The sequence below is a fragment of the Xenopus laevis genome, chromosome 7S (assembly GCF_017654675.1).
Source record: "Xenopus laevis strain J_2021 chromosome 7S, Xenopus_laevis_v10.1, whole genome shotgun sequence".
NCBI lineage: Eukaryota > Metazoa > Chordata > Amphibia > Anura > Pipidae > Xenopus > Xenopus laevis.
The window spans coordinates 84,640,795-84,656,076 of NC_054384.1; the positions used below are offsets into that span (position 1 = coordinate 84,640,795).

At 38.2% G+C, this 15,282-nt stretch overlaps 1 protein-coding gene across 1 annotated transcript; it reads right to left on the reverse strand.

Annotated features, from left to right (window-relative positions):
• Positions 1–2,796: 2,796 nt before the first annotated feature.
• LOC108697678 (UPF0688 protein C1orf174 homolog) lies at positions 2,797–14,683 on the reverse strand. The gene is made up of 5 exons (XM_018227949.2): positions 14,528–14,683; positions 12,838–12,939; positions 7,844–8,263; positions 4,618–4,752; positions 2,797–3,436 (listed from the first exon to the last, which is right to left on the reverse strand). Exons 1-4 carry the CDS (start codon positions 14,540–14,542, stop codon positions 4,618–4,620), a joined length of 672 nt encoding a protein of 223 aa, XP_018083438.1. The 5' UTR covers positions 14,543–14,683; the 3' UTR covers positions 2,797–3,436.
• Between the last annotated feature and the right edge of the window lie 599 nt (positions 14,684–15,282).

Here is a 15,282-nt window from a genome sequence, read left to right on the forward strand (position 1 = left end):
GGAATCTGCTCAGAATACAGCATCTCTATAAATTAATCCATTTGACTAGACAGTAATGAGTAAAAACATACACACACCAAAAAGGCTCAATGAGTGTTCTGAAATTGGTTATTTTCAGAAATCATAATTAGATTATGAAATAAGTATCAAAATGATGTAACAAACAGGCACAGAACACAATATTTATTTTGGTCACAAAGCGTGTTGTCAATTTCCACAGTTACACAATTTATGTGTGCCCTTTGGGCCTCTACAAGAAATGAACTGTACCAGAAATGCAGGGCAAGCCCAAACCACTAATACAGTATTTAAAGGAATTGTTCAGTGTAAAAATAAAACCCTGGTAAATAAATAAAAAAATTCAATATAGTTAGTTATCCAAAAATGTAATGTATAAAAGCTGGAGTGACTGGATGGCTAATATAATAGCCAGAACACTACTTCCTGCTTTGCAGTTCTCTTGGTTTCCATTGGTTGGTTACCAGACAGTAACCAATCAGAGACTTAAGGGTCAATAAACAGTTATGTCCCCTGTGGCCCCCCCTTAAAGTTGCTGACTAACTCAGAGTTAGAGAGCTGCAAAAGCAGAAAGCAGTGTTCTGGCTATTATGTTACACATCCAGTCACTCCAGCCTTTATACATTACATTTTTGGCTAACTAACTATATTAGGAACATTTTGTATTTTGCACAGCCTTTTTATTTACCTGTTTTTTTTATTTTTATACTGAACTGTTCCTTTAACAAAAACACCAATTACAAGCTACCCAACGTATTTGTCAGTACACAGGACGGATCCTTCATCAACATATATTGTGCATATTAATAATTCTGATCAGCAAATAAACCAAACATTAGCTATTTGTTATAAATCTTTCTAGTCACTCTCCTTATATTCCAGTGTATTTCAAGACTGGGAAAGAAGTCCCCCATACTGTTTGCATTAATCAGAATATTTGTAGGGAGATAATAGAATACAATATACTGTATATTATTACAGAAAGCAAAACTGGAGGCATACATTGAAAAGGACTTGTATAAACTGGTTTATGAACCAAGTATGTTCTCTAGAATGAGTTGTGAATAAATGTGTATAAAACATCCAATAAAAAACAGGAGGGAAAGAGGAATAGAATATGAATGTCATTTCAATGGGTTAGGACCCTCCCTAACTATTATGCCCTACCTATTTGCAAATGACAGGCGAGTATAGTAGGGGTTGTGAGTCCGTCTTACATCACTTAATCTTTTTCTTTAAAAACTTTGAAGAGGTTACACCCTCAACCTCTGCTGTGCTGGGAACAGGTAGGACAAACAGGGCTGTACTGGACACAGTAATGCAGTTTGGGAGGGGGTATTCATTGGGAGTATTTTATATAATGGCTAATTCTAAGCAACTTTTCAATTGCCCTTAATTTTTTCTTTTGTATTGTTTTTTTTAATTATTTGCCTCTTCGGATTCTTTCCAGCTTTTAACTGGGGTCACTGACCCAATCTACAAAAAAAAATGCTCATTTATTGTTATTGCTACTTTTTATTAATTATCTTTCTATTCAGGCCCTCTCCTATTCATATTCCAGTCTTTTATTAAAATTAAGGCATGGTTGCTAGGGTAATTTGGACTCTTGTATCCAGATTGCTCAAAATAGCAAACTGGAGAACTTCTGCATAAAAAGCTAATTAACTCAAAACCACAAGTAATTAAAAACAAAACCAAGTGCAAAGTGTATCAGTATATCACCCTAAGCATCATACTAAAAGTTAATTTGAATGTGAACAAACCATTTCAGTAAATTACTTTTGTTCACCTTTAAAGGAGAACTAAACCCTAAAAATTAATTGGCTAAAAATGCCATATTTTATATACTGAACTTATTGCACCAGTCTAAAGTTTCAGCTTGTCAATATCAGCAATGATCCAGGACAGGGGGTCACCACCTTGGAAAGTGTCTGTGACACTCACTTGCTCAGTGGGCTCTGAGCAGTTGTTGAGAAGTTAAGCTTAGTGGTCATCGCAAATTATCAAGCAGAAAATGAGGTTGGTCTGTAATATAAGCTGATGCTACAAGGCTGATTATTAAATTTTGATGCTAGTTGCACTGGTTTCTGTGCTGCCATGTAGTAATTATCTGTATTAATTACTAATCAGCCTTATATTGTGACATTTCTATTCTATGTGTACTGTATATTGTGAGTGGGTCCCTAAGCTCAGTAAGTGACAGCAGCACAGAGCATGTGCAGTGAATCAGCAGAAAAGAAGATGGGGAGCTACTGGGGCATCTTTGGAGACACAGATCTTTCCTGCTAAAGGGCTGTGGTTGCCTTGGGCTGGTACAGAAGCCTAAAACATAATGCACAACATTTATAGCCACTTCTTTAGTTCTCCTTTAAGGCCCATGACATACAGGCACTTTTAAACTATTTCCAATCAATAAAATGGGTCACAGCGGAGAACAGTTTCTGTTATTTTAATATTTGGCATTTTAGATGCTGAAAAACTTGCCCTGTTTGTCCCAGAACTATTAAGCACTGGCTTCTGGGTTCCTGGATTTTGTCTAGCCATTTTTCAAAAGTATATGATTTCTTTAAGAAATGCTAAAATTAATTATATTTGGGAAATTCAAATTTCCTCCCCTATTCCTTTCTTAACTAAGGCTCCTTGAATACCCAGAAATTTGTGTATCTTTGGTTATTAAACATGTAAGAATAATTGCACTTATATTTTCTAGTGTGTTATAGTGATATTCAGAAGCAAAGAAATTATATACAAAGACTATACATGCAGTTGCTACGTTACTTCTGATTCCAAGGGAAACACTTGATTTGTTTGATACATTAATAAACAGATTTATTTAGCCTCACTTGGCAGCTGCCAAAAATTGTAATTTTGTATCAATGTGTTAGTTTTTTTTGGTATCAGATTAGAATAAAGCTTTTTAAAACTCAATAATTTACACAAGTGATTTCACATTATTACTGCATGTTTTTACTATATAAAAAAAAAAAGCTGCACCGACTAAGATATGTGTAGAATCTACTGCATATAGAAGAATCACTTGCAGAATATCTACATTTATCCTATTAAATGTACATTATTATCCTTCAAAATACCACTGACCGCTCCCCAGTTCAAAAAAAACTTTGGCTGTAGATGTGAGTCAATCAAATACCTTGCGAAACAAACCACTGCAAGTTGTTGGGTTTAGCTAGGGAGAGTCTTGGTTCTAAGGAGGGAAAAAAAATATTAGGCTTTAACAGCCTACCTTGTTTTGCGTTTAATATAAAATATTACGTTAATAACGAAAGACTCTAATGAATCAACAATTGTTCTTCAGGTCTTCTTACACGAGTCTGAAGTTAAAACAGTTTACATGGGACAAATATTTATACTTATTCTCTCCCCAGGATACATCGATTCAGCTTGGCTCGGCAGAACCCTATAGAGGAAAAACAAAGTGACCACTATAATTACATTAAGATGTTTAAAGAACAGTTTACCACAGCTGAAAGCACTTTCCCACCTATTGACCAAACACTAGACCAGTGGCTTATTTGGCCAGGCTACCAACAAGTGGATATTTGCTTGACTAGGCCACCCAAGGCATAGGCTAAATATCTAACCTCTGGGCCATGAGATAACAATAAGGAATATATGCAGTCCTGCTGTGAGAGAATCACAAGGAAGGAAGCTGTATAGGCCCCATACAAGGCCCGACAAACCAATTATATCCAATAAAGAAAAAGTACAGCAATGTTGCCTTTCTTCCTACATTGATATACATCAATTTAATCTCAATTTAAGCCTCAAGGCAGGTGAACCAGCATAGACCCCTTGCATCCCATGTCCTGCTTAATGGGTAACTATCACGAAAATGAATTTAATATAAGCGTCCTCATACTGAAATAAGAAACTTTCTAAATACAATCAAATAGTCTGTACCATTTCTGAAATAATTAAGCTTATCGTCACTATCCCTCTCTCAGCATCTGTTTCTCTTCATTCTCTCTTCATGCAGCAGTTGGGTGTCAGATATTCAGATACACAGTTAGATCCAATACATCTTACAGGGGGGCTCCTTTTGCCTAGAAGATGTATTAGAGCTCAATGAAATAAAGGATTCCAGTACAAACAAAATAACTGCACAAATTCTGAACACTGAAGATAAACTTGATTATTTCAGAAACGGTACAGAATTTTTAATTGATTGTAATTACAAAGTTTCTTATTTCAGCTTGTATTTAATTTTTATTTTCGTGATAGTTCCTCTTTAAATAACTATGTTTCAGGAGCAGTGTATTTCACATCTTTGCTTGTGATCAATAAAGATTTGTGAGCTAATACAATTATTTTCTCTTGTGCAAAGGTGTTTAAGTGCTCAAGTAGCATGTTGATCGCCATGGTAACATCCTGTCCAAACTTTCTGGGCTCCTGCAGATGCTTTCCATCCAGTGCAAAGATAAGGATTGCATCAGGAAGCTCATCTGTGTTTTAGGATAATCCCAACCTGACTGCAACAATGCTATAAGAAGTACTTTTTTATTTTATTTATATCTATATGAGTATTAAGTGCTCAATTAAAAAAAAAAAAAAAAAAAGTTTAAAAAACCCAAACCGTACTTAAATATTTCCTTCATTAACCAAGCCATCAGTATAGTCTTCATCATCCTCATCCTCTTCCTTTGCTCTAAAATGCAGGTTTCTAAACTCTCTCCTGCTCATCGAAGCACAACAAGGCACAGCGGGAGGCAGGTCCTAATAGAAATACCACAAACAAGTTTATTCTATGAAAATGCATGAAACGTCAAAAGAAATTGTAACTATTGGCAGAAAAAAAATTATAAATATAATCATTATAAATCATATCATTATAAACGGTGAGTTCTGATGTCATCAGTTATAAACCGTGAGTTCTGATGTCATTTCTGTCACATGACTCACTAAAACTTGTGTATTATAATAAAGTACCCCCAGTTGCATAATATGAGGATATTAGAAGTTACCTTGGAGTTCCATGACCTGTATAAATATGGTCATGAAACTCCTCGGTAACTTATAATATCCTTATAGTTTACAAGAGGAGGTACTTTATTCACTATATACACACACATACATATACACACACACACACGTATATACAGTAGAACTCCCATTTTAGGTTTTTAAGGGGACCAGGAAAAAATTATGTAAAATCTGGGAAAATGTAAAAATCAGGGAAATGTGTTAAAGTAACTTTTTCTTCAAGTACTGAAAGGCTTATCTATAAACACAGGAGTCCATTTTACTTTGAGATATTTACTCAAGGGTTAAGCATTGCAGTGTTAATGTTACACTATGGCGGTCATGTGCAAGACTCTCTGTCAGTCACATACACAACCTAAAAGCAATACGTGATTGGTGCAGGACTGTTTGGAATTGATCATTTACACGCAGAACCATAGCTGAATATACATCTGGTTAGTATTTTAAACCTCTTTATCAGGACAGAATTTTGATGTAAAATTCGGGAAAACATTACTTAAAATCAATATTATTGTATTTAAATGAATATAGAATCCTAACTAGCCCTAAGCATTTGAATGGATGTTAAAACTTTGTGGAAAAAAATGATCCAGTCAGGCAGTGCTCTCCAAGTCCATATTGGCCGAGTTCTAGAAGCCAGCCCCCACCTCGCTCTCTGTAATAGAACATGGTTTATAGAATCCGCAGGGACTACATGCCCTTTTTATACAAACAGTCTTATTGGCTTTTGTTATAAAAAAGTGTTTTAGCAAGCGAGAGGACAGTCTTTGAGGTACATATTTATTTATATATTTTCCCCACAGGGGAGAAAACAGAGCAGTTCTACAGAAATACATTTCTAGGTGATAGAGATAAAATCTAATGGAAAATAATTTCTCTTACTGAAAACGGGCATCTGTGCTGCTTCAAACACCTAACATTCCTAAGATACTTCAAACAAAGTCCCTAAACAACTTACACTTACAGTGTGCACCAAAGTCAGGATTAGGACCAAGCAGAGGGCTGCTCTGAAGCCTCCATCTTATAAGGTATGGGGCTGCTGACTTGAGCACAATGGAATAGAAGAATGTCATTCATTTTCTCACAAGCTTTAGTTGTCTTTTAACAACTTTGTTCAGTAATACAGTATATGTTAATAACTATAAGGCATAAGGAGAATAATAATATAAAATAACTATTGCCAAGGGTAGCACCCCCATTGGGAAAGGGTATTTTATTGAAATAAATTGTACAAGAACACTTTTCCATCTCTACATGTATTAAAAAAAGAATCAAAATATGCATTATATGTGTTTTTATTGCACACTGACACTGCAGATCAGAGCCTCCCTTAGAGGGTTACTATGCATGCAATTTTTGTATGAGCTTTGTAATATAAATTATATATATATATATATATATATATATATATATATATATATATATATATATATATATATATATATATATATATATATATATATATATATATATATATATATATATATATACAAAGCTGCTTCTAAGTTACACAAGTGACTAAAGGCACAGGCCTGATGCGCACACAAAATGTGAAGTGCAGCATATTTCTAATCTACTGATTTTGTTCCATGCACTCTGCTTTTCTTTTCATGTTTCCATAGGTCTTTCTTTCTTTCTTTCTTTCTTGCTTGCTTGCTTTTATACACTACCCTTTGCAGTTATTCCAGGTTTTCTATTATGTGCTTCCCACACGTCATTTTTCATCCCAAATATCCTTTCCTTTATACATTCTTAATTTTTTCCTGTATTTCTATACCTCCTACCTCTTCCTGTGGTTCACCTCGTGGTTCTCTTATTCTCCAAGTTCTGCTCTGCAACCTCCTTTTGTTTTCTCAATAACTTTGCTATACGTATTACTATCTTCTGTTCTATTTTTGCAATGCCATTGATTAATGTTTCCCTCTTGCTTCTACAGTCTATCAGCCCCAGTCCTCTGACTGTGCAACTGCAATTCATTTGCAAATCCTGCCTCGCCTCACCCGGTATAAGGGAAAACTTTTTCCATGGGAACTGTAGGAGATTAAACACAAAGTCCATTTCCACTGCACATTTCCCAGCTCCTTCCTTACTGTACTTTAAATTACCGGCACTGCGTCGTGCCTGCAGGTGAGCTCTTTGCGGGATAAAATGCACACATGCGTTTATAAAGATAATCTGTTAAATGGACCGGTTCAGTGTAAAAATAATAACGGGGTAAATAGATAGGCTGTGTATAGTAAAAAAATGTTTCTTATATATTTAGTTAGCCAAAAATTTAATGTATAAAGACTGGAGTGACTGGATGTCTAACATAATAGACAGAACACTACTTCCTGCTTTTCAGCAGAAACTTGAAGGGGGGCCACATGGGACATAACTGTTCAGTGAGTTTGCAATTGATACTCAGCATTCAGCTCAGATTCCTAAGCAAACAGTTATGGCCCATGTGACCCCCCCTCAAGTCACTGATTGGTTACCAGGCCGTAACCAATCAGTGGAAACCCAGAGAGCTGCAAAGTAGTGTTCTGGCTATTATGTCACTCCAGCCTTTATACATTACATTTTTGGCTGACTAACTATATTGGAAACATTTTTTATACTGCACAGCCTATCTATTTACCCAGTTTTTATTTTTATACTGAACATTTCCTTTAATATGGAATTGCACACACATGACCCTGTCAATCTGCATGAGGGTTACACAGGACATTTGATAATGCTCAGACCCTCCAAAATGATAACTACACAGATGTGCTAATCCAGTATGAATATATAACAGGATGGATGTTAAAATTAAATTTGTTACACATCGAAGAAAACTCACCTGCATTAGATCTGCATTTTCAAAAAACAGCCCCAGAGGCATTGGTTGATTGCTGTCTTCATCTACAAATGGACTGCCATTCAGATAAACCTCTCTTACTTTAGAGGGCTCAAAGGACGTTTTGTGACCAAACCCTAATCCATCCTCGCTGTCATCTGTTAAACCGTTGCATGAAACCTCATTCACATCAGAAAAGGGGGATGCAGAAGGGCACGTATTAACCCTTAATTTTGGGCACTGTGTCCCATTATCTTTTGGATTTGCTACACTGTTCTCAGAACAGTTTCCGGTGCTGCTTCCATTAGAAGCTACATTTTCTGTTTTGTTTAAGAGTTCATGCTCATCAGATTCCAGCCGACCCTTTTCATCAGTTTCCAACTTCTTTGAAGACTCTTTGTCTATGTTTTTGCTAGAAACTGCCTGCAAAGAATAAGAGGGAATATTTAAATATATTTATTATGCTTATGTACATATACACACATAGATACTGTACAATTAAAGAGACTAGAGCTCATTTACACAGGTGCATTGTATACAATTACATGTTATTCACATGTAAGTCACTTGCCCTAATCCATGCTCCTTTCAAATTGTACCTAATACTAATGTTCTGGTTGAACCTGCAATCAACAGCATGCAAATCTAACATGCTAGGTAAATAATTAAACAGAATTTGTGTTTGTAATAGCACTCAGTTTGATAACTGCACTGCAGCCTTTTAATATCCACAATTACATCTAGCCTTTTCTGCTGTAGGGATCAGATGTTGTTCATTTTTTAATAGAACTATCTTTAGTGAATGCAAGCAGGAAAGCACAACTTATGTTCAAACCAGAGGCAAGATCAGGAGGCTAGGAACTTTGCTATCCCCTCAGCACCCAGTGTATTCATTGTTATTCTACTACAGATAGATGGGGTGGCATGTGCATCCTTGTAATGAATAATTCATCAGAATTTCAGTGAAGATGTCTAAAAGGCATTTTTATACCAGCCTGTATAATATTTTAACACACAAAATGATGCCATTACATTGTACCACTCGACACACCTGTCGTAACTTACTGAAGTCAACAACACAAATTTAGAGGGCAAAGAATTTATGGTATTAAATGTAGTGAAAAAAGGCATTATGAAAAGCAGCACCACTAAGCTTTTTTTTCTCTGCAGAATAAAAATTTGCTTTACATTAGAATTTTATACACATTCATAGGAAATCAATGCACAGCTTTCTAAATACGTGTGATTTTACATGGCATTAAAGATGTTTTCTAGCCTTTTTACATGTGTCCCAAAGTGTACACATTCATGTCTTTCAACATTCATTAGGGTAGTGTGAAATGAAATAAGATAGGTGTTTCTGAGTTTCAATATTTTTAGGGGAGAAGTTGGCGATTACATGCCTTCTGTGAAGTATTTCCAGAATTACAGAATAATTGTGTTTGCGGATTACAGGTCCAAAATCTGGAAGCAACTTGTGTAGGATGAGCAAATCATTCCCAAAAGTGGGGAGGGTGCAGACAGATCATGGCCATATATTTATGCCCCTAACACTCAACCAAAAATACTGATTTGCAACACCTGCACGGTTGATAGAACTGCTCTGATGCCCTCAGTTCTAGCTTCTCCTTCAGCTCGTCTGCTGTTATCGATACCCATGCCCCTCTGAGAAGAGTTGCAAACGATCTCCAGACTGCTAAGGCCAAACGACAATACTCTATTCTTATTGTTCTGGACTTTTCTGCTTTCTATACGGTTAACCATTCTGTCCTAGCGCAAATTATCCATTCAATCAGTATCCAGGATCAAGCTGCATCCTGGGTCTCTTTCTACGTTTCTGATCTCTCCTTCTCTATTACTTGCTAAAAAATCCTCTCCCCAGTTCATCTTAATGTGGGGGTGCCTTGGGGGTTCTGTACTTGGTCCTCTGTTGATCTCCTTTTACACTCTTTCTTTACGAGATTCATATCTTCATTTGGCCTTAAATATCACCTGTATGCAGATGACATCCAGATATATTTAGACAGCCCTTCACTAACCGCTGATGAGATCCATATCTCAGACTGCCAAGTAGCGATCTCCTCATGGATGAACCAACGCCACCTCAAAGCTCAACTTGGCCAAAACAGAGCTAATGGGCTTTCCATCCAAACCTAGCCCATCTCTTCCTTTCATTATTACTATAGAAGGCATGACCATTAACCCTGTTAACATAGCACGCTGTCCCTCTCCTTGTCTAATCATATTAATAATACTGCCAAAACGTGTCGCTTCCTCCTCCACAATATAGCCATTGTACACCCTTTCTTTAGAGGGGTGGTCCACCTTTAAAGTAACTTTTAGTATGTTATAGAATAACCAATTCTTAGCAACTTTTCTATTAGTTTTCGTTATTTATTTGTTATAGTTTTTTAGGTATTTGCCTTTTTCTTCTGACTCTTTGCAGTTTTCAAGTGGGTGTCGCTGACCCCTTCTTAAATAAGGCTACAAATGTATTGTTAATTTTTATTACTCGTCTTTCTATTCAGGCCCACTCCTATTCATATTCCTGTCTCTTATTAAAATCAATGCATGGTTGCTACGGTAATTTGGACCCTAGCTACCATATTGTTTAAAATGCAAATTGAAGAGAGTAAAAAGCTATATGACTCAAAAACCACAAATAATAAAAAATGAAAACCAATTGCAAATTGTCTCAAAATATCAATCTCTACATCATACTTAAAGTTATCTCTAAAGTGAACAACCCCTTTTAGAAACAAGAACCAAAACACTAAGACATGTCCTTATCCTATCCTGTTTAGACTATTGCAATCTCCTACTAATCAGTGTTTCTGACTCCCATCTCTTTCCCCTCCAATCAATCTTAAAGGGGATGTATGGTCATAAATTTTAATCCCCCTTTGGCTTTGGTGAATGAATAAGGATATTTGCAAACTATTAATTTTTATTAGACGTTTTTTAGTTGCTCACAGCACAATCATATCCCCCACATACATGCTGGGGGATATATACGCAAAACCCTCACGGCCTGTGGCTGTCTCTTCTTCTTGGCCCGCCTGCCTCTTCTGCTAGTCCCACCCACCTACCAATGAAAACCGAACAGGCAGTCAAGCAATGGTGGGAGTGATGGCGAGGCACATCGCGCAGGCGTCTGCGAACAAGACTGCCTACTAGTTTTTCATTGGTAGGCAGGCGGGATTAGCAGAAAAAGCAGGCGGACTAAGAAGAGACGGCCACGGGCTGTGATGGTTTTGCGCACTGCTGAAGCATGAGCAGGTATGTGGGGGATATGATTGTGCTGCGAGCAACTAAAAGACTGCTAATAAAAAAATAATTATTTGCAATTTGAAAAATCCTTATATTCACTCCCCAAAGCCAAAGGAGGTTTCATATTTTTGACCAAACATCCCCTTTAAGATTGATTGGAAGGGAAAGAGATGGGAGTCAGGAACACGGATTAGTAGGAGATTGCAATAGTCTAAACGGGATTAAAAGCCCTTCACTCCTCCTTACATTTCTTCACTATAAGTTCCTGGCCATGTTCTCCTTTCCTCTTAAGGCCACCTTATTTTCACATCATCCACATCAACATCCACCTCTTATCTCAAACATTTCTATCTTGCTGCTCCTTACCTCTGGAATTCCATCCTTGAATTCCTCCGTAAGGAGTGCTCTCTCAATTTCTTTAAGAAAAAACTAAGGGTCTACCTTTTGGAGCACTAGAACATTAATCTAGCCCTGGTACCTAATGGACAATGCCTTGACCTTGTGAATTTTTACCCTCCAATTTGTGCCTGTATGTTAGCCACCCACCCACTTAGACTGTAAGCTCTATGGGGCAGGGACCTCCTTCCCACCGTGCCTCTGACAACATATCACTTAAAGGGCATGTAAAGTCTAAGATAGAATAAGGCTAGAAATGCTGTATTTTGTATACTAAATATAAACATGAACTTACTGCACCACAAGCCTAATCAAACAAATGATTTATGCTTTCAGTCGGGTACAGGGGGTCACCATCTTGTAACTTTGTTAAACGTCTTTGCAAGACTAAGACTGTGCACATGCTCAGTGTGGTCTGGGCTGCTTAGGGATCGTCATAAACAAAGCTGCTTGAGTTCTGCATGGCTGGGAAGTAAGGCGGGACTCCCCCTGCTGTTCATAAATATGATGATTTCCATGCTCTGCAGTTAGGGACCATCTGACAATTCCTATCCACAACTGTAAATGCACTGATGTTCACTGCATACAGTCAGGTTTCTTATAAAAACGGTACACATTTTTAACTAAAGTATATTGGAGATAGGTTTCTTTTTCATTAAAGAGAGTAAAAATGGGATTTTATTTTTTTTGCCTTTATGTGCCCTTTAAGCTTTGTGTCCTTATATGAGCTCAGTGTATATTTATTGTGTGACTTGTACTCTCTGTGTGTACTTTTATTCATAGTGTACTTTTATGCGGCTCCTTAACAATGCCTTATAAATAGTTATACATACATATATAAATTCATTTAGGGCATTTCCATCTCCCAATGTTATTGGTTCTTTATTATAGTCTGTTAATTAGTCTACTGCATTTGTTCTCACCTGTAGTGATAAGCAAAATTTTTCGCCAGAGAAATAAAGATACCCATAGACTACAATGGATGAAAAAAATATTGCACGTCAAAAAACATTTTTGTGCATCAATCGCAAATTTTCGGTGAAGCAAAACACTTCAGATTCACCCATCAATAATCCCCAGGAGGCTTGATAAAGGGTCCCGTGAGGCCCAAAACGTTGCCACTATTTGTCTGGTCATAAAATAGCTATAAAATCACCTTGCTGAAAAGCTTTTCACTCGACAGTGTGCTGCAGTTATATTGGACTTTGTATATGATTTTCCTGACCTGTGACAGGTTGGATTAATTACTGCTCAAGCACCTGATCCTAGGGATTCTCACACGAGGTTCGAGCACTCCATCATTGTGTGGCATCACTAATCACCAGACATACCTTCTTTTTAGGCCCGTATGTGTCTTCATGGTCAGATGAGGATTGGGCACCAGAGCAGCTCCTGGTCTTCAGGCGTGCTGAGCACCGCACTCCATCTGATAACTGAATCAAGCAGATTTCATGAGCAGAGTAAACTGTCTGTGCAATCACTTCCCCAACTGTATTCTTGTGTTAGCAGAGAAGCGATATATATACATATAATTACTGTGCCCCAAGTATGAATCTGTTATCCAGAATGCTCGGGACCTGGAGTTTTCTGGATAATGGATCTTCTGTCATTTAGATTTTCATACCTTAAAATCTACTAAACAATAATTTAAACATTAAATAAATAGATTTGCTCTTCCAGTAGTGATTCATTTATATTTCAGTTTGGATAAAGTACAACCTTTTGTCGTAATGAGCAGAGAAGGAGCAGCACTGTATCTCACTGCAAGAAGCAACTGCAACACCCAGCTTTCCATAGCATCCCCAGCACAGCAACTGGCCAGCATATGGGGAGCAGAGCTGGAATGTCCCCTCCATTACCTTAAAGGGGAACTAAAGCCGAAGTGAGACATAATTCACAGAGGCAGTAACCCTTAGCATTAGAGTAAGAAGCGCAGACTAGAGTCCTGCACGGGCCATTTTTTGCTTACCAACCCGCAACTAACCTTCTGACCCGGGGACATGCATAAACCGGGAGGGTGGAAGGCAGGGATCAAGCTCGGACCTTTGTTGGGTACCCAGGCGTGTTACCCGCAGACTGCACTCACAGCCAAGGAATATGGTTGCCAAGTGGCTGGTATTTTACCAGTCTGGCTGGTAAAAATGATGGTTGATCCCAATATTATTAATAGGGGAAAAAAAAGAAAAAAAAATTTAAAAAAATTAGGGATGCACCGAATCCAGGAATCGGTTCGAGATTTGGCCATTTTCATTAGGATTCAGATTTGGGATTCGGTCGGTATTTGGCAGAATCTTTCGCGAAGGATTCGGTGCATCCATAAAATACATAGGAAAGTGCTGGGGGCGGGAAAAATAAGGGGTGGGCCATGATGTAAAAGGGGGTGGAGCCACGTTGTGCGCTGGCCAGAAGGCGGAGAAAAGGTATGCTTTGAGCGGATTGGGGGCAGGCCAAGGGTTTTTGTTAGGGGTATTACAAATTTACCGGCAGCTACATTAATACCGGCTCCGGCCTGGGCAGGAGTTTTAACTGGCCAGGTGGCAACCCTACAAAGGAATCAGGGACTATGTGACCACTTTGCGGATATTCCGCTGGTACCTGACCCAAGACTCTAGCGAGGACTACACTACAATTCCCAGCATCCCCTGATATAAAAACTGTACACGAGGCTGAAAGGCTGCAGGTTGGAGAGCCCTTAGAACAGTGATATAGTAATATGCAATTAATTAAGCCTAGTGTGGGTGCCACAAAAGAGCAATTAGTGTAATAGCACAGCAATGGCGCCCCAAGCCTGGCTATACGACAACTGCATGACAGGACAGACGGACAGTATCTGTGGAGCAGGAGGGCAGTTGCCATTTGACATTGATTTAATTGCCTTTGTGCAAAGAGCAGAGAGATCCCGCGTCCCCACCCTAAACCATCTCCACCCCGCGCCTGTAAATACATGACACTAACACGTAGCGCACATATCGGGGAAGGAAAGCAGCGTTTCCACAAAACGACAGCCCGCGTCCTTCTTACCTTTCTCTTTCTCATGTGGAACAGATTCTTGCCCGCCACCAGTCTAAACTGCGAACTTTCTCCGCTCCCCCCTCAAAAGTCGCCCAAAACTTTACCACACAGCGTCACGAACTCAGCTATGCCGGCCTACGTCTGACGTCACCCACTAGAACTAGGGCGGGGGAAGCCATATTGGGTAAGGGCACGCGACCTAAGACGTCAACACAACTGTTTCCAATGTTGAATGCACAGTATTCTTTAGCAACTAAACAAGAGGTAGTTTACAGGTACTTTTTTGCTCTTCTGTTTCTCTGCATATATTTCCCCTTCTGTTCTTTGGGTTGCCACCTTTGCTGATGGCTATTATGATTTGGTAGCCGAGGATGAGTAGAGTAAAACAGTGCTTTATTAGCAGAGTCATGCAGCCATTACACAACAGGAAGCAACTCTAACACCACAAGCTGTATAGTAAGTAAGCACAGTATAAATCTTGAGCACTGTGACATCTACAGGCCATTTACATAAACACCACATATTCCCCCTATAGTAGGAAAGCATATAATAAACAGCAACAATTAAACAGTATGCATTGTAAAACAATATTATACATTCTTCACATCACAAAGTCCTTGGTCCATGCAGGTAGTTTTCTGATTTTCTCACTAAGCCTTATAGGTTCACTTTCTTCAGGCCTATTGCAGTTGACATCAGGAGTAGGAAAATGTCCTTCATCAAATGGAGCTTCTCCAAAGTCATATCTAACATATGTAGGGTTG

Excerpts from the sequence above, each read along its gene's own strand:
- LOC108697678 (XM_018227949.2), bottom strand. Across the intron at positions 8,264-12,837 it reads CATACGGGCCTAAAAAGAAG|GCAGTTTCTAGCAAAAACAT; the intron begins GTATGTCTGGTG and ends TATTCTTTGCAG. Across the intron at positions 4,753-7,843 it reads AAAATGCAGATCTAATGCAG|GACCTGCCTCCCGCTGTGCC; the intron begins GTGAGTTTTCTT and ends TATTTCTATTAG.